Here is a 25,420-nt window from a genome sequence, read left to right on the forward strand (position 1 = left end):
TAATTTCTGAATTATTCTATTAGCTGATAATCATGTTTTTCAATTATTTAATCAATCAATAAAATTATTTAAAAATTAAAAAATATATAATAAATAAACTTTATTTATCTATTAAAAAAATCTCTTTTAATTTAAAAATAACTTTAAAAGTGATTTATCTTTTTCATGAACTCCAACCAAACTAGAACATGACGTGAGTGATAAAGCTTTTAAATTTTTTTGGGAGTAAAGGGAAATCAATTCCTAATAGAAATAAAAATACCTTATTTAATGGACATTAATTACGTGTCCGCTTGAAAGTGTATAAATTTACAATAAGATACAACTTCCTCGGAAGCCAAATTAGTGGAGAACACCAGTCTCCTCTAGATCTAAGCGCATAACCCGAATACCTAGGTAAAAAAAAAAAAAAAAGGCTCCAAACAAAAAAATATAACTCCATAATAACCCTTGAAAAGTATTTTTAAAACAACAAAATTTTAAGTCTCTAGATGAGATATTTTGAACAAAAAAATTGTTACAGATTTAAAGAAATTCAAAAACATTTTTAAGCCACAGGAGATACGCTTCGCAAATATGACTTTTTAGGGAGTTTGGACGCTATTTACCCAATAATTGCTATTGCTGAAAGTAACTTTTTCCCAATGCATGAGCAATTCTCAATTTAAATTATTCTCCAAACACCATAAATAAGTAAAAGTAAGCTTAATTAGCCAAACTGCAAAAGCACATAACCAAAAAAGATAATAAAACAAGATGATTGAAAAAGTTAAAAAGTTTGTTTGGGCATCTTCTGGGTGGGGTTATCTCGTCGTCCAAACCCCATCTCAGTAAGAAGACTATTCTTGAAGATTATCTTCCTTCCATTTCATAGAAAATACAAGAGAAGGCAACAAAACACAGGCTTACTATTTATACTAAGAAGCACAAAATCTTGGAAAGCCCTCTATAAAATATAACGCACCACTCATCTCTTTCTCTTGGCAGCACCCCCAGATCCTCTTCCACCTTTCTTATCTTTGCCTTCAGAAGAACCTCCACCTTTACCTCTGCCTGATGGGGCCTTCTTGGCACTTGTGTTTCCAGCATCCTTCAAGTCCATGTGTACTTGGATTGCTGTACCAAGAAAGGTACACAATATTACAAGGATAAAGAAGACGAAAAGGCACAGAGAGTAAGTGCACAAATTAAATTCAGAAAATTCTCCAGCATCCAGTACGCACTACTACAAACCTTTTGAATTAAGAGACTGTAGATCCATCTGTGGCTTTTTCTCGCCTTTGGCAGTATCACCTAGCACACACCAGACTTAAAGAATGAAAAATAGAAGAATCGCCATAAGGAAATGAAAACCCTCTAAAATCTTTATCAGGGTAAATTAGTTAACATCCATCTCAAGGACAAGTGTAGAAATTAAGATCTTTGATGGATGATTTGTCAGAGCCACAAAACTCACTTTTTCTATTTTGTAAACCATAGGAAAGTATAGTTCACTTTTCACTGTTTGGGCTAAAATATATATTTTTCCCAAAATGCAAAATATGAGATCAAACCTATTTCCTCTGTGTCTGAAGAGTTCTCTTCTTCATGTTCAGCCGATGCATCACCATTCTCCTCTGCTAATCCATCGTCCACTGGTTCTAGCATTGCCGCAATTCTCTTTTTAGGTGCCTTTTTAATTCCAGGAAGGTTAATTAAATCTGCAGACCTAACCACACGTGAGCTGCTTCCTTTATTGTATGCCTTCGTAAATGCAGCTTTGACAGTTGCTGGTATGCCATCTAGCGGATTTGGGTGCCCCTAACGCAGAGAGCATCCATTAGATCAGTAGGGAGTTTCATGAACATAAAATTTTTTTAAATGCACGATCTACTAAGTACCAGTGTTACCTGAAATTTTGATATCTCCACAATGGTATCAAAATCACCCTGGCTTATACAGTAGGAATCCATGAACTCCACAACCTTCTCCACAGCTTCATCCTGGTGATTATTTCAAATATAGATGATAAGCATTTAACTCAATTCAACTACTAAGCCGATTCAACTACTAAGCCGACCAATAAAATTGCATTCCAACCTTACGAAGCATTCGGAGCGGATCAGTCAACTGTTTCAGCAAAAGAGTAAGGTAATCAACCCGCAAAGTTGTCCTGCAAACATTCACAGCATCAGCAACCAAGCAATTCATACTAAACAATGAAACCATAGTCATTAGGTCTATAATGCAGTAAATTTAAAAGTTGTCCACAAACAAGATTTTTCCTTCTTTTGGCAGGGCAAGTTGAAAAATAAAAAGAGCATAAATCAAGTATGTCAATAGGAACACCTAAGAAGGCAAATAATTTCTCTATTGCTTTTCTTGCACAATTTCTCAGCTATTCACGGAACATTAAAAGCTGTTGGTTGAGAAAAATAAGCGAGTTACATCAAGAGAAATGCAATAAAGGCGTCATATCCAAAGTGCTTTATGCTTTACAAGAAAGAGAGATTGTAGATGTAATATAAAATTCTATATATGATTCAGAGAACCTGATTAGAGCAAGACTAGTTGAGAGGCTGGCAAGGCTAGGGCAGGGAATAAGAACATTAACTAGCAGCTCAAAGATCCTTAATGGAACATCCAGGCTTCAATCTTACTAGCAGCTCAAATATACCATTCTATACAAGATTCAGAGAACCTAATCGGAGCAAGATTAGTTGAGAGCCTGGCAAGGGCCAAGGCTAAGGACAGAGATTAAGAAAATTAACTAGCAGCTCAAACATTCTTAGTTGCACATCCCCACTTCAACCTTACCTTGAGTGTCAAAGTTGCACAATAAATTTTCACAAGTGTTCACAATCAAAATCACTTGGAAAAATAAGCAATAGCAAAAGATTAAGAGAACACACTAGCATTCAAGTTGAACTGGCTGCTAACATCATTATCAACACAAATTTATTGAGCAACAACTCCGTACATCATTCATATTTAATTAGCAAGAAAACAACACAGAAGGCCAAACGGCAAGTCAATAGGACAGAATGGGGAGCATAAGTTCTTAAACATTCCAATTCTTATTTCCTCAATCAATGTTTAGTCAAAGTCACTATGAAGAACAAATATGCCCTAGTACTACAGAAAAAAAAAACAATAAACGTCCTATTAGATTCTGGCTCGATTCCATTATGGAGCATAGCCTCATTAGTAGTTTTGGATGACATCTTATATTGCAACACAAAATTAGCAAATAGAAAAAGAAAAAAGAAAGAAGAAGCTTCCAGAGAAAACAGGTGTTTTTACAATACTTTTCCATGTTTCCATCTATAATAGTTTGCTATCCCCTTCATCTTTCCTTCTACAGAATTAAGATAAAAAAAAGAACTTGGATGATTTTCATTTGATGCATAGTCATGACCGACATAAACTATGGTCCCTTCTTTTCTATGGCTCCTCCATTTTGAGGAAAGCAGTTGTTAACTTCCACAGCCCACTCCACCACAAACAACTCCCCCCCCCCCCCAAAAAAAAAAAAAATCAAAAAAAATAAAAAAAAAAACAAAACAAAAGAGAAGATAAAAAGAAAATAAACAAAGAAAAATATCTCATTTTATCTGTCGCTATGTCACCCACAGTGTCTTCTTTGTCATGTATATTCCAGACCAGACAACCACCTCTAAACAAATTTGCATCAACTCACATGCAGAATACAAGCACACAAGGAACAGAGTTCTAGTGTTACGTGTTTTAGTGGGCATATAGAGAGAGAGAGAGAGAGAGAGGATTTCATGCCCAGCAGTCACATACACAAACTATCTAGCAAAAAAAGTTTGTCTTAAAGACCTCTATCCTGAATAAAATAAACCAATAGAAGGGTGCTATAAGATGCTATGAGTTGAACCTCAGCAAAAAGATATTGTGATCCATAATCTAGTAATACAAGGGAAAAAGCAAAGATACCTCCCCAAAGTAGATTCACGAGATGCAAGAAGATGAACATGCAGATCCTCCAAAAGTCTCAAATTTTTCCCCATTGTTGAGTTCTTTCCTAACCACCCACCAAATCTATTGAAATTACGTTCTCCCTGCAAAAATGAAGTCAAGATAGTATGATAAGAATAACTAATCATGTAATCCAGCTTTGAGTAATAACTTCAATACCCAAAAGTCAAAAACAAGCATCTTGGTCTCAAGAGCATTCCCATTGAAACAAATCAAGACAACAGGAAAAAAGGAGGTATCTCAAAAATAAGAAAATACAACCAACATACGCCATGACATATGAGCATGCAGAAGAAATTTCTTTTGATAATTAAGATCACCTTCCTATCCCATCATCTTCCTCAACTCACATCTAACAAAATGTTTCAATTCAATGAAAAATATATATATATATATTTCCAAGCATGAAGCAGAATGCAATTTATAGCACAAGGTTGAGTTTTCCACTTTGGCTGCAACGAGGTTTGATCTTTTTCTCTACAAAAACAAAGGTGAGGTTCACAAGATTGAAGTTAAACCATATCTATTTGCATGTTAGATACCCTTCAATCATGGTGCTTTCAAGATAAAACTTAACCTCATTTCTAAAATCTAAGAGCCATCATGCCCTCCAATTTGATGTGTTCATCAATTTCTATTCCTAATTTCTTTCTAATATTTGATTAATTTCAAGTAGGATCATGGTAGGGAAGAGAACACTTGATGGCAATACAGCCACATCTTATAGCTGAATATGAAACCTTCTCAATCATTGGCAGCCACATCTCACAGGTGGATCTTGATTTAAGAAAGAAACAAAAGAAAATACAGCAATCCAACCAAATATACATCACGTAAAAGGAAAAGTTTGATTTTATTTTGCATGCCGCAACAGGATCTTAATTATTTTCTTTGTTATAAAAACAAGAAACAGGTGTTGCAAGGAGGTGTTGGGTACTATTGTGTCCATCATATTTGTTGTTTAGAAAGTTCTCTCCCTTTCTCCAGAACGACATTATGGAAACAAGAGCTCTTGGCACTAAATCGACCGTTATAGTTTCCTCAGTTATACAGTCCTCAAGTGAACTTTTAGCAGGCATTTATTGATTCACTACACTTTTGTTATTTTTTGCTTCCCTCAGCAATAATTGTTAAAATAATTCTACATACTCAGTACCGAATGGACCTTTTCAATAGCCAAATTTCCATTACCTAAATGAGAAGTAAATTGCATAACCTGTTACAACATTTTTCCTCAAAACTTTTTTTCACTTATTCCATTGACCCTTTCTCTTATTTATCAGTTACAAGTTCAAAATCAATGCACGCTTTACAAAACAAATAAGAAATAAAGGCCTATAACATATATATTTTTTCACACTCAACTTACTCATTTAAATTCCACAAAGAAGTATCTAAAACCCACCATATAAATCTAGAAACCAGCACCAAGGCCCTAAAGTGCCTAATTTTACATAGTAGCCAAATATATATTTGTTAAAAGAAAACAAATTCAGCATAACCCATGAACACTTGAAATGAAAGCAGCAAAGCTATATCAATTTACATGGATCCTTCTGAATTTGTGAAGTACCCATGTGGACACATGACAATTAGGAGTGAATGAGATGTCCGTAATTCTCCCTCATATAAACTGTTAAGCATGCACTCAGAAGAGTTTTCTGTGAGACTATACATAATACCTCATTTTCATAAAAAATCAACATGTTAGTTTGCAAATGCAACTTCCTTAAATAAGAAATACTAAAGAAATAAACACTTTTGTATGTGTCCGGTGTCCTTGGCATAAGAACTAGATGTCTGACCCCTAGACATATTGGAGCATACTATTCCTGTACCAAATTCTTACCTTGTCTAGGTGAGCATTTGCATGCTCACAGCATATTAATTCCAGTTACTACCACAAGATCAGTAAAACAAAATCATCATAGCCATCACTGAGCCATGCAGGTAAATGGACAATTCCATGTAAACGACATCTTCATTTTAATTTAGCAATCAAATAGCCGGATAAGCCACAAAGAAACTGGCATTGTCACCTGTTCAAGTGTCACCCTTTGACCATGTAACAAAGCAGAGCTGAAACCATAAAAAGAAATGAGAAAAAGAAACAAAAAACCAATTAGAGCAAAGTGAAAATGAAATTAAATAACAAAGGGCCAGTTTAGTTGCAGAAAATGCCTTTCAATTTTCCACCTCCAATTTTTCATTTTCATCTCCACTATTCTTTCCACAGAAAACCATCTTTCTGAAACAATTTTCATTTTCATCTTAGTTTTCCTTTTCCACAGAAAGACCCGTGTTACACTACTTTTTGGTGAAGAAAACGATGCAAAAAATCAAAAGGATACTTTTCAACTATCAGTAGAAACTTGAAAATTTGAGAAAGAAAGTTCTCATTTTTCTGTCTGGAAATTTTTCTCATTTGAATATGATTTCCTATTTTCCATTATCTGTGAAAAAATATTTCAGAAACCAAGGCCTCCTTTGATGACCAAAAAAGGGAGAAAAAAAAAGAAAAAAGAAACCTACGGAATAATACAGGATGATAAAGTTCCAGTTTGAGAGAGCTGCCACTGCCGGTATCTTCGAATCTGTACATTAATGATATCCCCATCTGCAATAGACTCTGCAGCACGAGTAATCAAGTTCATCCTTTTCATCTCATTATCATCTTTGCCAACTGAACTTGGCTTATAATTCAGATAGTTTTCCTGTCACGCATCATAAAAAGATGTAAACCACACTTCTTGATAAGTGGCAAGAAAAAAAGTTCTTATACCACGTTCCTATGCTTAACTAAAGACTGTCCATCGCAATTTTCTAACACATGAATCAATATGATTTGGAAAATTGAATCAAATAACAATGAATAAAATAAGCAAATTGAAGAAGGCCATTTTGAGGAAGGCTGACTCTCATATGTAAGAAATTATGTAAAGGACCTCGATGATTTGCCATCTTTAGGGTGGACCAAGTGTCTTGATCACAAATTATCATTGACCTAATTGTGTAAATATATACAAGAAAAATACCTGAATGATTAAAGGAACTAGGTCAGGATCACTCATGCTCAGGTCAATCCGCTCATCCATCCGCAATTTACTTGCATTAAAGCCAAAGAGCCTGCATAAGCAAAAGGTAAGTTGGTCTGCACAGTGGTAGCTGAAACTTATATGTTATATGGGTTTTATACACACCAAAAACAAAATGTCAGACAACCTACACAATTTTGATTGGAATTGGACAACCTGGTCTAGATTTAAGAAAGAAGAAAGGAAATAGACAAAAGGCAGCATGCTGCAGAGATACAACTGATCCACAACTGTCATAATTTGTTCAAGTATAAACGTATTCTAATAATTTCAAAGCTAAATTAATAACATAAAAACCAAATTCAGTGACAAAATTTCACGATGGTAATCCAGGACATTAAAGTAAACTATATTCTGGCTTTAGGCTCAATCAAATTCAAGAACATCCTCAGTAACAATCCTGGCAATAACATTAAACAAACAAAAAGAAAACAACAGTCAAAATTAGGATAGCAATGAGTATGCAGAACCAACTAAATGGACTTCAAAATAAGCAGAGACTAGGTTTATAAGCTACTATAAATAAGTTAGAAATTAATTATAAACCCATCCATCCAGAACGTAGCAGCTAAGAAAGAATTATTGAGAGCAGTGTTGAAAAAGATATGAACCAAATAGACTTCTATTTTTTTTAATAAGTCAAGGTGACAAAAATAGAATTTCCTTGAGGGGGCAAACTGATGTGTGATGTAGCAGCAGGAAAAGAAATCTAAGCGAGAAGAGGAGAAGAATAAGAAAGAGAGGGTAAGGTAAAAGAGACGGGGTAAGACCAGAAAAGGACAAGGTGGAAGAAAAGAACCTGGCAATCAATTTTATTTAAACTCAACTATTTTTTGAATTGCATCAATAAGCCATATTTACAGGCTAAAAACCCTAAAATAACTAGAATCAAAATAATCCTATCACAAAGTACATTAAATTTCAAAATGTAAAACCCTAATCTCATAAACAAGATAAATTCAAATTTAAAGTACAAAAACTAAAAAATCCTTACCTTAATCATGTCACAAATCCTGTGCAAAACTGTCTTATGTGGCACAACCTATTCTTGTGAATAAAATAGAACCACCCCTTAAGGGGGTGCCTATATGAAAAAAAAAAAAGATAGGAAATCAAGAGTTCCAGCAAGAAGTTTAAGAGGCAAAAGAATATTAATCCAAAAATTGTACAACAGAAGAAACACAAAAAGGGGATTTTGTCTTCAACTAGGAAAACAAAGTGGTGATGCATCCTAAAAAACCCTTCTATTTTCCTCCAAATATGCCACCAAATGCACAGGAGGTCAGTCATCCAAGTAGACCACAACTCTTATGCCAAAAGCATAAAACCCAAGACACCGAGGCGGGTACAAACAACCCACTGTAGACCTAGAATGGAAAACATAAGCCCCAAACTGCCCAAGTCACCAGGCCATGGAAAAGGATATAATCCACTAACTCGACTCTATTCCAAAAAAGATAGAACCAATCTAACACCACTTATCTATACTTTCTCATATTATCAATAGTTCATGAAAACGGCTCTAGAAGAGAAGTTCAGGTCTTATCACAAAGGGCACCATAGAAAGAATAAACGGTAAAGATCCCCCTTTGTGATAAGTTCCCTACCCATCTGTCCTCACCATACCTTGTCAAAGATAGCACTGGAATAAACGAAGAAAAGCTACCAACAAATAAATTTGCCAATCTTGAAAGTTGCATCTCAACCCCGGGGATCAAGATACTCCACTAGGAATGGTGTCAAGCAATCGAACATAGCAGCATTCTTATTAATAGCCACTATAACACCACATGGAGAAGACATACTACATGACCACACTGCCCGGACACCATAGTGTCACGACCCCAAGGATAGGGTAGTAATTATGTATTATATGTAATTCTTTTGGTGGTTGTACTTGCTTTATAGTAGTTGTACCTTTCAGTTGAATTGTAACTGAAATGATAGGAAAACCTATAAATAAGCCAAATTTAGTTAGAGAATGTCACAAATGAATGATAATTTGAAGTCTGATTTCTCTCTCAACTTCTCAGATCTCTCCCTCGTTACCCTCTGACTCTCTCTCTCTCTTGTTCTGTTCTATCTGCATTTCTCCCTCAATTCTGTCAGTTATCTCCCTCTTTCTGTCCAATTCCCCCTCCAATCCTCTCTATTCTCGGTATTTTCCTATTAAAACCCTCGGTACCTGACAAATGGCATCAAAGCCGATCAATTTCTGGCTGTGATTCCTGCAATTTTTAGCAATTAATTCTGGCAATCTAGGCAGCGAAGCAAGGCCAGGAAAATTCCAACAATCTACACAGAAAAACAAGGCCAGGCAATTTCCGGCAAACCAGGCTATCCTTGGAAGCTGCTAGTAGGCGCTACCTACTGGTTGATTCTCGGCTATTGATTTCCTAAGCTTCTCTGCTGTTTATTTCCGACGATTCTCAGCTGTGATTCCAGAAAATTTTAGCAGTCAATCAAGTCAGGCAAAGCAGATTCAGGTAATTTTCGGCTGTGGAACCAGCGCGGTTGGATCTCAGTTGTTGAATTGGATGGTAGGCTATCCTCAGGAAGCTGCAACTGAGTCGATCAATTTCAGGAGACCGTTTCAGAGGATTGATTCTGTAATCTAGGTGACTGTTAGCAGCAATTCAGATCTAGGCAACTGATTGATCCGGGTGGGCAGAGGCGAATTTTCAAAGAAATTGAACCAAGAAGATGGATACAGGAATAGAGAAAAAATGTGCTATCCTCAATCGAAGGCTGGACGAATTTCTGATTCTGTTTTCACAGAAGTTTCAGGTTAGTATTCCAACTGAATGTTTTTCCAAGGAAAATTCTGATTCCTTAAAAAGATAAGTTTTGGAAGGTAGTTTGCCTATTCGGAATTTTTCTACTGCAGTTGAGGATATAACTCAGGTCGGAGATGTGCGTTACAATGAAGAGTTCAATAAACTAAAACAAGAAGGTGTCACAATCCTAGGGCACAAGAGTCATAGTCATTGTCTTTCTTTTCTTATGCTTGCTGCTTGTATTGCTTGTACTTAGTTGTTAAGTGGTTGTTCTTTACCGGATTGTGCGTTCCCGATAGATGTATTGCTAGGCTATAAATAATCCATAGCTAGAGGAGAGAAAGCAGGTTGAGAAATGAATTGAATTCTTTTCTGTTATCTTTCTCTCTCTCTCGCTCAAACATTCTCCCTCTTTCTTGTTGTTTCCCTCCCTTCCATCTAAACTGTCCCTCCAAATTCTCTCTAACTCTTAATCCTACCTAAATGATCCTTTGTCAGATCCTCGGATCTGACAGAAGGATCTATTCTAGATTATCAGGTCAGGTTTGAGGAATTGAAAGCACTGATGCTCAATTTCCATTTGACCTTGAATGAGTCTTACTTTGTATTGAGATTCATTAATGTTCTAAACAATGAGTTAAGACTTACTGTGAAAATGATGCATCCTACCACAGTACAACAAATGGCTGAGAAGGCTAGGCTGCACGAATTGGCACTAGAAGCCATTTTCAAAAGGCATGGGTTGCAGCCTAAAAGTTATTCTATGAGCAGCCAACAGATTGGAGGTACTTCTAAGGCTGCCAATCAAGTTGGTGATGGTCCACATGCAGTTAAAGAAGTTTTGATGGAGCAATCCAGACCAGAACGATCTTATATTGGCTCTAAGGAAACTGATCCTAAGGCTGATGAGTGTGGACAGGTAGTCAACAAAGACTTGGATCAAAGGAAGAAAATGGAGGTTGAGGAAAGGCGTTCTTTTGCTGGAACTTCTGTTGGGAGGAATGGTTTTGAGAAAGAAAGTCCTAAGGATATTGTTCCTTTGCCTTTGGTTTCGGAGAAGGCTGAGGAGTCCATGGCTTTGGTTAAAGTAGGCATCAAACAGTTTCTAGTGCTGGCTTTGGCAGAGAAGGAACAATTGAAGCGTACTGAACAGAAGAACTGCCATCAGGTTTGGAAGAATAGGGAAGAGAAGGTTGTTGTCGGAATGCTTATTGTTACAACTCACTGGCAAAATGTCTATATGAAGGTCAAGGAAATAACTAAAATTATTGGAGAAGAGAGTCTTGACATAAAGATCTTTGAGGAATACATTTTATATTTGAAGGAAAGACAAAAGGAAAGGAACTTAAGAGAAAAGAGGAAAAGGCTTAGAAGGAGAAAGAAAGAGAGGAAAAAGAGAAGGATAAACCAGATAGTAAAGGAAGGAATTGGATGAAGAAAACAGTGGTTGTTACTATAAGTTCTTGGGGACAAAAACTCTCTCAAGGAGGGGGGAATTGTCATGACCCCAAGGATAGGGTAGTAATTATGTATTATATGTAATTATTTTGGTGGTTGTACTTGCTATTATAGTAGTTGTACCTTTCAATTGTATTGTATCTGAAAGGATAGGGAAGCCTATAAATAAGCCATATTAGAAAGAGAATGTCACAGATGAATGATAATTTGAAGTCTAATTTCTCTCTCAACTTCTCAGATCTCTCCCTCATTTCCCTCTCATTCTCTCTCTTGTTTTGTTCTATCTACATTTCTCCCTCAATTTTGTCTATTATCTCGCTCTTTCTGTCCAATTCCCCCTCCAATCCTCTCTGTTCTCGATATTTCCTATTAAAACCCTAGGAAAACCCTAGGCACCTGACACATAGTGTCATGACCCGAGGATCCATTGAAGGGCAATATAATAATAGGTTGATAATAGTTGTTAGAAGATATTTTAAATATTTTAGCATTTGGTTAGAAGCACATGGGTGTTGTTATGCAGTTAGTTAGGAGCAAACATGCCTATATAAGGCTATGTAAACAGATGGGATTTTCATACGTGAATTAATGAAATGAAATCTGTTTTCTCCTCTTCTGAATTCTCTCCCCTTCCTTGATCTTCATCTTCTTCTTTTCTGTTCTTCTAATCCCCCTAACACTTCTAACCTCTCCCTCATTCTTTCAAATTCCCCCCTAATTTCCTTCTGTACTTGGCCATAGTTGAATTGGATTCTTCCGATTCCCAAACTGATCCTAGGTTAAGCCCTTGGTTCATGACACATAGTTACAAACTTTTGCTCTCCTCCATAGACTGCCAGCTCAGATAGAACCTTCAAAGCCATTTCCCTAAGGAGCCTTGCTGAACTTGCCAAACTTCTAATCTAGCCCACTCCCCACCCAAGAGTGCGCACTCTCTCCCACTTAACCAGATAAAACCTGATCTCATTTCCTAAACCAACCCACAGAAAAACCCACTGCAACTTTCCCAACATACTTATAATAAAGATTGGGGGCAAAAAAATTGAAATTATAAGCAAGAAAGCTAGATAAAATGCTCTTAATAAGCATAAGCTTCAGTCCTTTAGAGAGGTGTGTTTTCTATGAGGCCAACCTCTTCTTGAGCCTTACAACTACCGTAGTCCAAGCAACCTTCCACTTGAAGGTCAACCATAAAGGCAGTATCTCACAGGACAGATATGAACCTTACAACCTAGATTTGAGGCTAAACCAACACCCCCTCTACTTCCTGAACTCCTAGACTGATAAAGTTCACTCCGTCAGGTTCACATGAAGACTGGAAATAATTTCTAAACAAAGATAAGCCATCAAAATTCTAAAAGCTCTATCATAAGCACCACATAAAAGAAGAGTATCATCTGCAAACAAGAGGTTAGCGACCTTTAAGATTGAACCCCCCACCCCCCTGTCACAACCGGGATTAGTGATTACCCAACCCGGATCAATTGATTACCCAGATCAGAATTTATTTTAGCAGCAAATTATTTTATTTTGCAGAAGGATTAGTTATTAATTTTATTTTCAGATTATTGTTGGTTATGGAGTGATTTAAAAGCGCAGTTACTAGTAGTGGAGGAATGGTAACTAACTTTCTAGTAGAAACAGTAGATAGCATATATATAAAGCTATAACCACATTGCTGGGGTTATGTATAATCAGAATTAAAAGTTCTTTTTCTCTACAATTCTCCCCCACTTTCTCTCGGTTTCTCCCTGTTTCTCTCTCATTTCTCTCTATTCCTCCCTCATTTCTATCTCTATTTCTCCCTCTCTTTCAACTAGATCTTTGAAGAATTCATAGTTAGGATTGGGTTCCTCACACACACGCACACACACAACACCCCCCCCCCCCCCCAACCCGTCCCTCAACTCAAAACCCGCACCCACCCTAGATCCTAAAGCCTCCATAAAACAAGACTAAAACCTCCATCACCAAGACAGACAAAAAAGGAACCCTATTGTCTCAAGCCTCCATAGGACCCAGAAAAAAACTTTTGGGACACCATTGAAGAAAACAGAAAATTAAATAGATGAGATACAAAAACAGATCCACTCTCCATTTCTACCCAAAACCCATCCTATTCAAAATATACAAAAGAAAATCCCAATTCACATCATTATGCGCTTTTTCAATATCCAATTTACAGACAATAGCATGACCTAAAAAAAACACTTGAAATGCATTATTTCCTGCACCAAGAAATGCATCTTGTGAATTGTCACTGCACTGCAGACCAAAATTTCAATCACCAAGAGGCTCTTGGAGTATAATGCTAGATTTTAAGCCTGCTGAATCCCAAATAGTTAAGCATTTATTTGGGAATTTCTGTAAAGCCTTTTCCCTGGATTGAGAACTAAGATGATTTTAGCGTCCCCTAGATGCCTTGGCAATATTCTATCACCCGTCAAAATGATAAATAAATAAACACAAAAACATACATTAAATAATTAAATGGAGCACTTGTAAGACCAAGTCCATGGTAAAAAATAACTAGACAATGTTTATATTTTAGAAGTAAACTAAAATCAAAATCAAGACTCAATCCACAATCCAATAAAGGGAACATTAGTGCCCATACGCTTGGGCATGCAAAAGAGGGTAGGCTAAGCTTGATGTACAAGCAAACTTGTAATATACAAGCAAAGTTTTCAATGCATTTTGTCATGCACAATAGAAAAGGAAAAAAGGCAGAGTAAAGTTATCTCTTTTGGCGGGTGGAGAGAGAGAGCTGAATAGAAATGCCATACTTATCAACAGCCGTGAATGGTGAAATATCTTCATCCTTTGCACTGCTAAGAAGACGTTTTCTAATGTCATCATATTTTATGACTGACATGGAGAGGCTCATATACTGCAACTGGTTCAGGGCCATTCGCATGTCTCCATTGACTCTTTCTGCAAGCTCTTCAAGTGCAATCTAAAAAATTGCAATAAACATCTCAACAGAAGAATAACATTGATGCTTCCAAAAAGGAAATGGGATACAGAGTCAACAAACCTCTCTTTTCAAGGTAAAGGCAGAATGATAAGAAGTGAACAAAGATGCCAAAGGACAATGCCAGTCGGAATTCTCATAACCAATATAATGTCATATATACGATAGAACTCAAAGTATAATTCAAGGGAATTTCAAAGATATAATTCATTATACTTCTTTTACACATCCATATACTACTATTTCTTTTCATAAGTGACCTCATATTAATCTATATAATGATTATGTTACCAACTTCAAAGGAATTCAAGAGATACATGGCAAACCATAAATCCTGAAGTTTTTTCTTGCTTTCATGCATAAGAGAGGGACCTGTCTATAACTGTTAGGAACAGGCTTTTGGCAATCACACAAAGTGATTGTCTTTCTAAGGACAGATGTCAGAGCAAAATGGCACATTGAGACAAACTAAAACAATATCCAGAATTAAATAAATATGTAGTATTTAATAGAGCATATACCTCATTAACTTGAAGTCCTTCTGCAATTGCAACTTGCAAAAGCCTCTTTGCCATCTACCATTTAATAAATTTCATTTTAGTCACACTTCTACTAATCATGCAAACAAGGCAAATCAAGCAAGGCCAACGCTTATAGAATTAATACCTAAACATCAGACAATATCAAAACATGCATGCACAAGATAATATCAATTGTGATTTTAGCTGTGACAACAGTACAACTAAAATCAGTTCAGTATCAGAACTGAAGTTTAGATCTTCCAAACCAAACAAGACATACGCAAACAACTCTTACCATATTCCCAGCCTGAATCAGTTTATTTTAACACAGCCAAGATGAAGTCATAAGCTCAAAGCACTTCAGGATGTAAGTACCATTCAGTGAGGAAGCAACATAAGTAATTGTTATCAAAGAACAAAATCTCAATGGAGCAGAATTTAGCAACTGCCAAGTATTAGAAAATAATAGCCTGACAAAAAAAATAGCAAAACCATTTCCAGTGAACTCTGTGGAATACATGTTTGACTCAAAACATGAGCTATATCTGATCCAACCTGCAGGCATGCAACATATTATAATTCCAGATTCACTACAGTGGACAGAAAAAGCTGGAATGCTCAACTGCAGGTAAACAATTTAGATCACAACAGCAAGAGGAGAGGAAAGAAGAAAACAACCAAGCGATTCATCACCATGCTTTGATAATTGCACTCCAAGAAACACAATAATTCTTTCATGCTGCCCTTTGTGGAATTCTCCCTTGATCAATGGAGAATTGATAAGAAATAGAGAGGGAAGAACCAAGAGTATAGAGAGAGAGAGAACAAGAGAGTGGCGGGAATGATTCAATTGTATTCCCCGATGCCTCGATTAGCCAAGGGGTTCGGCTTATATACCAATCCTGTGAGAGGATTGCTGCCAAGAATCAAATTATACACCTTCTACACACTACTACATAACTGTCTCTTTTTCCCTTATTACAATAGGACCCCCGATTCAATTCATATTACCCCTTCCCACCTATTGGCTTTTGATAAGTGTCTTTTATACACTTATTTTGTTCTATAAACTTAGCATTTATACATTCAATGAGCATGATTTCTACTTGATTTGGTTTTATATATGGTTATGTAGATGTAGAGCATGTGTTGAAGACAATTGGAGCAAAAAGTGATGATAATGCCGCATTTTTGGAGCTAAAATGGCATTAAAGGCAAGGTTAAAGGTCCATTCGGAGTCGAGGTTGATGATGTCGTAAAGCACCGGAAGAATGATGTCATTGGTGAAGTGTTGGAAATCAAAGAGAAACGGCTCACGCTGCGTGGCGTGGTATGGTCATGGTAAGAATTGTTTTCTGTGGCTCATGGCCTTACCGCGAAAAGTATTCCGTGATAAAGCCGCAGTTGAAGAAATATTATGTGGCTCACGACCTTACCGCGGAAAGCATTCCGTGGTAAGGCCGCGGTAAGGCTCTAAACTTCGCAAAAAGGCCGTTTTGAGCCCGTTTCCTTTCAAATCAAGTAGAGATAGGCTCTCTCAAGGGGCGCAACTTTGAAGACCTAAAAAGCACTATATAATGAAGGATTCTTGATAGATTTAGGAGCTTTGTGAAAGAGAAGAAGACAGCAAGTCGAGGAAGAAGAGGGAGATTTTCTTGAAGATCTTCGGTTTTGATTTTTTTTTTCTGTTCTTTCTTCTCTCCAACATCATGAACTCCGTTTTTATTATTCTTTCATTGGTTGAAACTATGTTAGGCTAAGTACTTTGTGGCTAGGGTGATTGATGAAACCTAGTTCAATGATGGTTTAATTAACAGTATTTGGGTTTTATTATATTCTTGTCTTTCGAGTTGATCGTTTGTTATGCACTAATTCCGTTTTGATGTTTGGCCGCCATTAGAACGTGTTTGTGATTTATATTGCTTTCGAGAGATTCAATATAGATTAGCACTTGGTAATAAACGACATAAGGTTCAATAATAGGTAGAGATACCGTTATGCCTTGTGAAATCATATTTTGATGATCATTGTAGATAAATGCATGTTTGTATATTTGCAGATTAATTAGAGATAATTAATCTCATATGTAAGCATAGATTCGATTGACCATCGAGAGAGGCTTTTGATTAACTTAGGATCATCGATTTTCAGCTCAAAGCAAGAATTATAAAACCCGATCACTAAAAGATTAAACCAATTAAAGAACTACGGTGATTATGAACCCTAGTACATTAGATTTCTACATTCAAAAACCTAAAGAATTATTTTGTGTTTTCCATTTAGTGAGTTAGTTTTAGTTAATATAAAACTTACAGTGAGCATTCTTTTAATTGTGTGCAGTTTATTAAAGCTAATAGTGGTTAAAGTAAGAATTAAAAGCTAATCCTCGTGGGAACGATACTCTATTCATCATTATATTACTTGTTATGATTTCGTTCACTTGCGGGAAAGAATACGCGAACAGCTTTCTCGCCTTTTACCCAGTTACATGACACCCTTGTTCCTTCCATGACCCAGTTCCGTTTTCTGTCTTTGATCAGTTATCTGCTAGTTTACTATTAACTTGCATTTTCTTTCTTATGCATTCATTATATGCTTCTTATCCTTTTTTTTTATATATATAAATTCTATAATTTTCATCTTTTACCTCATAGAGAGTAGGTCTTTTCTGCTAGTCATTGTCATTCACAAAGCTGAAATTTCCATTAATTTTCATTCTTTTTCTCTTCTCATTTAATATGCCCTTACAAGCAATCTCATGTTCTTCCTTTCATTTCTGTCTTCAAATACATAAATTTTCCTGAGTTACCTTTGTTTTGAGAAAGGGACTTAATTTGAGCAATTAAAATAAGGTGGGCTATCTTTACATGTATTTCCATCACTATCAAAGGAAATTCCCTTGCTTTCAAGAGTGGAATCACTAGAAAATTTACCCCAACAAGCATTTGTCTGACTCACAATCATTTACTGCTCAGGGGTAGAATGCTTGAGATTATTTTTCCTACCAAGCTTCTAGGAGATGAGTTTCTGCGTAGCATTTTATTCCGACTTCCATCTTTAAAGCTTGCTTTCCTATAATAAGAAGCTTAAAAGGGGCATCTCCTGTGCACAAGGCTCCCCACTTTGCAAAGGTTGGGGAGGTTGTTTTATTTGCAGCCTTACCCTTACTTTGCAAAGAGATAGTTTCCTCAACTCAAACCCATGACATTTCAATCACAGAGAAAAAAACCTCACTGTCCCTACCAAGGTTCACCACTAACTACTAAGTTTTTTTTTTTTTTTTTTTTTTTTTTGCTAGCTCCTGCAAACCTGCATCAGCATGTACACCTTATATGGCACATTGATGCAAATATACAGATAAAGTGACCCACTGGCTGCTGTTTTGCAGGTTACCAGAATGACAAGTCTTTGGTCTGAGACTCAGGCTAAGAACTGAAAAGAGAAGTAGAATTGGAGGGAGAATTCAGAGAGAGAGGGGGGAAAGAGGTTTTAGAGGGAAAGAATTTGTATATTTTCACACCTAATTCCCATCCTCTTACACAAAGCCCCTTTTATAGGCCTTTCGGTTGTGACCTCTTAACCGAAAAGGTACAAGCCACCTAAGCCTCAACTGCTTAGTACAACAGCTTAGTCAATAGCAAATCAATTACAACTATACCCCCTATGCCCCTAGAATCGTGACACAAAAGCTCAGAAACAAACAGAAGTTCATGAGAAGCATGTTTGCATGGGTACATAAACAAATGATATATACTTGTATAATAAACAAGGAAAATAACCTGTTGCTTTGTTGGCTTCCGAAAGCTCAGAAGCAAACAGTAGTTAACAAGACTCTTTAGCTTCTGACTGTAACGGTCATTACAAATACAGATGATAGGAATTTTGGAAATTTTGATGCTGGAAATTAGATCAGCTACACCACCTCTATCTCCAGCAGACATGCCATCAACCTCATCCATTATGAGCACAGTCTTGGGATGCTTCGAGCTGCAATACCAATCTACAGTCAATTATAACAAAGTTTATAATTAAGGCTCTCTTTTATGCATCAACTTGATATTAAATTTAGACAAAACCAACCGATCCATATTAGCATTCAGGGCTTCATTTGAAACAAGTTCCTTTACTGAATTTGCAGTACTTCCACCTATTCCTTTTTCTATTTTGGAATCAGCCTTCCCCCGATTATCACTAGCATTAACCTAAAGAAAAATAAGACAAAGTTACCCAGATAAAAGAAACAAGTGGTGTAGTTGGGGAATGTTTCCAACAATTGTGCTAACAGAACTATTTTTCAATAGTATCCCACCTCAATTGTCTGGAAACCAAGCATCTGACAGACCACCTTTGCTGAAGTAGTCTTCCCTATACCAGGCGTGCCACTTAATAGTACAGCTTTTTTAGCACCAGAATCACTTTGCTTTTTGCCCTTTCCTTTGCTGTCAGTATGCAGGAACTGCTCATCCCAGTGCACCAACCAATCATGAAGCTGTTTCACCTGCATGTCATTAAAAATTAATCACAATAGTCATGCTTCCAAAAGTAGATATTAAAACTGAGTGAGTAAGGTGGAGAGAAGCTGGAATAGATACCAGTGACTGATTCCCTATGATGTCATTTGGAACCTTTGGTCTATATTTTTCTGTCCATGGCAACCAAGATTGATCAGTCTTCTTTGCAGAGGCACCCCCAGAAGTCAAAACTTTTGGAGTTATACTTCTGGTTGAAGAGCCTACTTGTTCCTCTAAAACAAAACCAAAAAAAATATCATTAAATACTAGAGATGTTTCAAGGTGAGTATCACCAAATAAATTAAATAAAGAAAGCTGATAATAAGGCCCAAGATAAGGTCACTATCAAAACTATGTTAATCTAAATAATTAAAAAGACAGGTGATAGCATCAGTAGCTTCCATAGAATGATATGAACAGCAAAGAATCTCCACATGTTAAAGATTTATTTCATGCAGACAAAAATGGAAAGTGTATCAGCATGGATAATATGCAGCACAATCACCATTGACAACAAAACTAACATATGACTTAAGCATAATCAAAAAGATACATCTCAGGGGTTTCCTCTTATTGATGGAGGACCCAACACTGGAAATTGGATGACATTGTCCTGAATGTAGCCTCAAACTTCATAGATTCATCCAAATAAGTGATTCCAATAAGAAGCTGCAACAATTACTTATTTATCTGATGAAAGTTTTAACTAAGGTGCCCTTCAATAACAGCAACACTACCAAGCTTTCCTTGCACTAGACTAACAACTTAGATGCTGTTTATTATCTTTCAGGTTAATCCATCTATAAGCTAAGCCACCTGAATTGTATGACAAAACCATGCATGGGTGGACATTTCAACAAACTATAATCCATCTACATATTTGACATCCATAAGCACAACCCGAATATGTTTAAGAGACTATATTGTCCTAAACTTTAACATATGGATCTTCTTAGCATCACACAGAATGTTTGTTCAAATAAGGCAGAAAATAGAAATTGAATATATACATATACATGTATATGTTCATATTTCTTTCAGAAATGATAACAATGGACACTAATATTTTCCAGACAAGTAAAGAAAGAACCATCAGAAGCAAGCAAATCCAAACAACCAAAAAGTAAAAGGAAGCAAAAGCCAGAACACAAACAAAGCCAGAACAAAAACAAAGTCAAACAGGTCATCCAGAAAATGAGCAAAGAAGAAAAAGAAATGGGAACAGATTATACCCCTAAAAATAAGGAGACCAACATAGAACCCTTAAAGGGAATATAGCAACTGCTAAGGCTCTATTGTGTTTGACATCACAACAATAATGTCAAACACCACAAGCTTTTCAGCACCACAGATAGAAAACCCTGGCACCAAGAAACCAACATTTCCTCCACTGAGGTTAACTGGTTGCTAGAAAGAAATGACTCCAAGCAGCCAAGAAGATTGGTTGCTACACTATTCCTTGAATAACACCAATCAGGCAAGTACTGACCTCTCCTTAAACTATGAATCATTAGAACAGTATTTAGTGAAGTCATCCAAATGAATAAGGAAACCCTGGGAAGAGCCCTCGGCCTCCAAAAAAATTGCTGAGGAAAGATAAACCCAGATGGCAAAGCATACCATAGATCCAATTTATCATTGAGAAGCACCCATTCAAGGAACATTGCTACAGTTAAAATTCCAGAATGTCCTTATTACTGATTATATTGTATTTCATCAGATTCAATGGCATTCCATCATTCTATATTTTCAGTTTGTTCTGACCACTGAATGTGGACCTTGGAATGACATTATACATTCATATCAGCTCCAAAGAGGAAAATCTTTCATGCATCATAAGAATGTCAATGTTTCCAGTGCAGGGAGCTGCAGTTAAACAAATACTAAGTTCAATTATAGGAACTCTTTCATCCATTTCAATACGAAAGTCTCTGAATGGTAACATTTTGCCAAAAAAGGCTGAGAATAACAATGTACAATTCATGGTGTTGTGAATAGAAGGGGCATTTGATCCACACACAAAAAAAAGGAAAAGATGAGTTCAAAACCAAATTAACTGCTAAGGGGTTATGTCAAATTGGTCAAAAGAAAACTTGAAGGTGAAAACATATGAAACACAAGGTTTGCTAGACATACTCTTTTGTTGTCCTTTTTGGGGGCTCTTCTTAGGCGAAGAAGTAACCTGCTTGCTCACAGGTGTCTTTGATTCTTGTTTTGCAGCAGCTTTTCCTCGATTTGATGCCCGAATCATATCAAACAACCCATCCTCGGTAAGAAAGGCAGTACTATACAAGGCAACAAAAGTCTGGAATAAATAAAGAGAAGAAATGAATGAGCTGGAAAAAGATGCATCAATGCAAAATTACAAACCCCAGCTCTTGGGCTTTCAAGGATTTGCGGCCTCCAATATCCTCATCACATAAGAGATAATTCTGTGAAGCAAAATGATTCTGTTAATGACATTCAATAGTGCTAGTCAAGAACTTATAAAAAAAGAGCAAAAAAGTGCAAAATGACCGTCTTTTTGCTGACAGATCCAGTAACACGACCTCCATGACGTTTAATCAAATCTTCTGCTTCTTCTCTTTCCAAACTGGAATACAACCAAAGTTCAGAACCTTATCTTGTAACAAGTTCAAAATTAGTTAAGTTAGAAGTCATAACATCCTATAAACGTGATACTTGCAGACAGTATAGCAATTTAGACAACAACCTCAGAGCTGATTAAGGCGGTAAGTATTAAATATCTTGAAAAGTCCCAGACAGATATGTTAACTGAAACCCAAAAGAAAATTTATCTGTGATGTCTCACTAAGATGGAGGCAATACCTGTCAAGTGTTCCACTGATTACAAATGTCAAACCAGTTAAGCAGTTAGGATCCCCCTCAGGGACTTCCTGACAGCATAATAAGCAATTCCTTGTTAGCACTCTCAACAGGATGATCTTTTCATATTTATGTAGTAAGAACTAATACCTTTTCTCCTTTGTGCGGAGGATCCTTCCTTTCACCAAAATTCATGAAGCCACCTCGTCCTCCCCTGCCTCTTCCACCAAATGACGCTGCTGATGCACCTCTTCCACCACGACCCCGTCCACTGGCTTTAAGAGGAGATTTGACATCCTTGTCATCATCTCCATCACTTTCATCAACATCCATGCCCTTGGCACCAACATGTCCTCTTGTCACACCCCTTCCTCCACGACCCCTTCCAGCAGATTTAAGATGAGATTTGTTATCAATATCATCATCGTCAGTTTCATCAATATCCACACATTTCTTGGCAACCCCACCACTATTTCTTTTCTTGCTTGGGATGTCACCAACTAAATCCTTCCTTGAACTAGCCAGAACAAAGTCATCATCTTCATCATCCTGACCAACCTTGTGAAGTTTCTTAGGAGGTGGCAGTTTCACATCACTGGATAACTCCTCATCAGCCTTCCGGGCCTTTCTTTTTGATGCAGGTTCCTCCACTTCCTTTTCATCTTTTGGCTTTTGTTTTTCTGTGGCAAAATACTTGCTAGTTTTCCTTCGGTCCGAACTTTCTTGACCTGCATGTGCCTGGATTCAACTCACTTTAGTTTCTTGACACTGTAAAGTAAGGAAGGGGACTTGATTCATGGATCATTATAGATGATAAATGTAATTAATGATTTATTCATCAGACTAATACTATTATTTCACTTGAAGGCACAGCAATTTTTGTTTATACTTCTCCAAAAAGTTATAGTAAATGCTAATATTTAAAGAGAGAGGAAAATCCAATTACAAAATGATTATTTTCACTAAGCATTTCTCTCAGTTTCCACCTTCTGCAAAAACAAACGTCATAATTATCTTCGTTGTCGAAACACAACAGCAGAATATTTAGGAGATTCTATACCCAATAGTTTTTCTCTTTATCCCAATTGCACAACATCACCAAACAAACAGCAAAGATGGCCTGCACTAGGAAGTAAACAAAAGAAGAAGACGAAGTAAATCATCACACTCACCAGCTTCTCCTTATCCGGAGTGGAGGGTGAAGGCTTAGGCTTCTCCGGTGTTGCAGGCTTCGCCGTCTTTGATGCATTGCCGTTGTTCTTGTCATGTTGTTTCATAAACCACTTCCTAATATCAGACTGCAACTCAAGAAAAACACAAATGCAGTCAAACCAACAGTATGCTAAGTAACAACTGTAACACATTCCAATGACCCAAAAAATCAAGGGAGAGGAAAGAGAACAGGAAGGCACAAAGTGACTCGAAAATAAATTGGAAATCCATTCGAAATTAAAACTAAAAAAAATGGGAATATTAGAAACCCTAACTGACCATCCTTGAACTCAATCACAAACTCCAATCAAATTCCGCAATCTTTCGCTCCGTTTTGCCTGTAGGGCAATAACCCAACGCAAATCAGAACAGTAAAATGACCAAAAAGCAGAAATTTGGTACCAGCAAAACATATCAAGACTCAACGTGCAAATTTATCGCTGTGAAGAAAATAACGGGGTTAGGGTTCATCAGATACAGGGCATTGAAATTCTGAGAAAAAAGTTAAAAAGCAGAAGTTAGCATGATTTTGGGCAGAAAAAGAGTTGAGAAAATGAAAAGGATACGTTTGCTTTATTTATTCATCTTTATTACCTTGAATTGAATTCAGTCTTCTGCCTCCTCTCCTCCACTCTTCACTGCACTTTTTGCTGGTTTTTGCCGCACGACGAGTTTTGCTACTTTGCCAGACAACTTTACTCAAACCAATTTTTCTCTGACAAAAATACCCCTTACCTTCAACAATATTGCAAAAATCACCCAATTTACCTTCCCCATTCATTGAGAGAGAAACCAAGGGTTAGGACACCAAAAACCCCCATATTCTGTCGTCGTTCTTGCAACTAGAGTCGTCAATTTTCAGTCGCCATTTCTCGTGATGCCCACTTCACGCCACCGCCTCTCGCTCTCTCTCCGCAGAAGAAGAGCACCACCATTCCTCGTGCCGCCTTGTTCTCATCGATCTATCTATCTATCTGTCTTTCTAATCTGCTGCGGTTGTTCTTGAAGACAGTGGCAGGTTGGGATACAATGTTATTTCATGTTTTTTAGTGCCTCTGCTTGTGCAGTAGCTTCAATTTGTCAACTGGATTTTCATTTTTGTGTTAATTGTGGTTTGGCTTGGTTTGGAGTTGCCCATCAATAGGAATACTTTTATGTTGGATTAGCAATTGTTGCTTTTTGGGTTACTTCGGGTTGGTTCACTTCTAGCTATAATTTACATGGCTTGCTGGTTATTCATAGATTATGTGGGTGTTTGGCTTAGCAGTTTGATCACGTATAAGCCATTTGTGCAGTTCATCCGCTATGGTGCGTTTGATGGTTAACTGTTTGGCTTATCGTTTCAACTTATACGCTATTCCACTGAAAAGTTATTGTAGCAGCGCTTAGCAAAAGTTGGTACCAGAAAATGCTGCATCGTTGACCAACAAAAATATCAAAATATCCTTCATTATCGTTATCCAAAGCTCTCTTATCCATTATCTTCTCCAAATCTGTGTTCTGCCATTACCGCCGCTATTGTCGTCACCCCTTCTCCATACTGCCATCACCGTCGTGCAGCTGGGCCGCTGCAAACAGCTCGTGTTGGTGGGTCGCGTCATCGCCTCATCTGGTTACAACCTCGATCGCGCCATCGCCTCATCTAGTTCCAGACATCGCCTCAGCTGGTGGGTCACACCATCGCCTCATCAGGCGCCGCCTCCTCCATCGCTGATGGCGTCCTTAACTTGTAAGTGTATATACAATATATACACTTATAGGTATATATATATTGTATATATATTAATGACACTACTTTTTAAGAAAAAAAATAAAAGATGTATACATATTATATTGATATATTTTTTAATAAGTATGTATAATTTATCTATTTTTTATTAAAAATAATTTTTTTGTAAATTTTATTTGTATTATTTATCATCATGTCTATTTTAGTCTTTTTGTCAAATTTTGACAACTTATCAGCTTTTACAAACCAAACACATAACTATTAACTGACAGTTTAAAAGCATATTTATTCAAACACGTTATCAACTTAAATATTACACAACTTTTATACTAATCG

The 25,420-nt window shown here is 36.7% G+C and overlaps 1 protein-coding gene across 3 annotated transcripts; it reads right to left on the reverse strand.

The window, feature by feature from the left end:
* Positions 1-731: 731 nt before the first annotated feature.
* Positions 732-24,059, reverse strand: LOC127797113 (replication factor C subunit 1). Of its 3 annotated transcripts, none has more exons than XM_052329672.1 (24): positions 23,950-24,002; positions 23,782-23,847; positions 23,635-23,693; positions 23,316-23,441; positions 22,294-22,881; positions 22,147-22,214; positions 21,835-21,910; positions 21,688-21,749; positions 21,454-21,602; positions 19,399-19,550; positions 19,116-19,304; positions 18,887-19,008; positions 18,586-18,793; positions 14,807-14,860; positions 14,098-14,267; positions 7,017-7,107; positions 6,514-6,695; positions 6,021-6,060; positions 3,940-4,064; positions 2,080-2,152; positions 1,890-1,982; positions 1,554-1,800; positions 1,234-1,293; positions 732-1,116 (listed from the first exon to the last, which is right to left on the reverse strand). In XM_052329672.1, exons 3-24 carry the CDS (start codon positions 23,635-23,637, stop codon positions 968-970), a joined length of 3,027 nt encoding a protein of 1,008 aa, XP_052185632.1. In that variant the 5' UTR covers positions 23,638-23,693; positions 23,782-23,847; positions 23,950-24,002; the 3' UTR covers positions 732-967. The 3 variants fall into 3 exon arrangements, with proteins under 3 accessions (XP_052185632.1, XP_052185631.1, XP_052185630.1); XM_052329671.1 differs by having other exon boundaries at positions 23,794-23,847; positions 23,950-23,991; XM_052329670.1 differs by lacking the exon at positions 23,782-23,847 and having other exon boundaries at positions 23,950-24,059.
* Between the last annotated feature and the right edge of the window lie 1,361 nt (positions 24,060-25,420).

This window comes from Diospyros lotus, chromosome 3 (genome assembly GCF_014633365.1).
Source record: "Diospyros lotus cultivar Yz01 chromosome 3, ASM1463336v1, whole genome shotgun sequence".
Lineage (NCBI taxonomy): Eukaryota > Viridiplantae > Streptophyta > Magnoliopsida > Ericales > Ebenaceae > Diospyros > Diospyros lotus.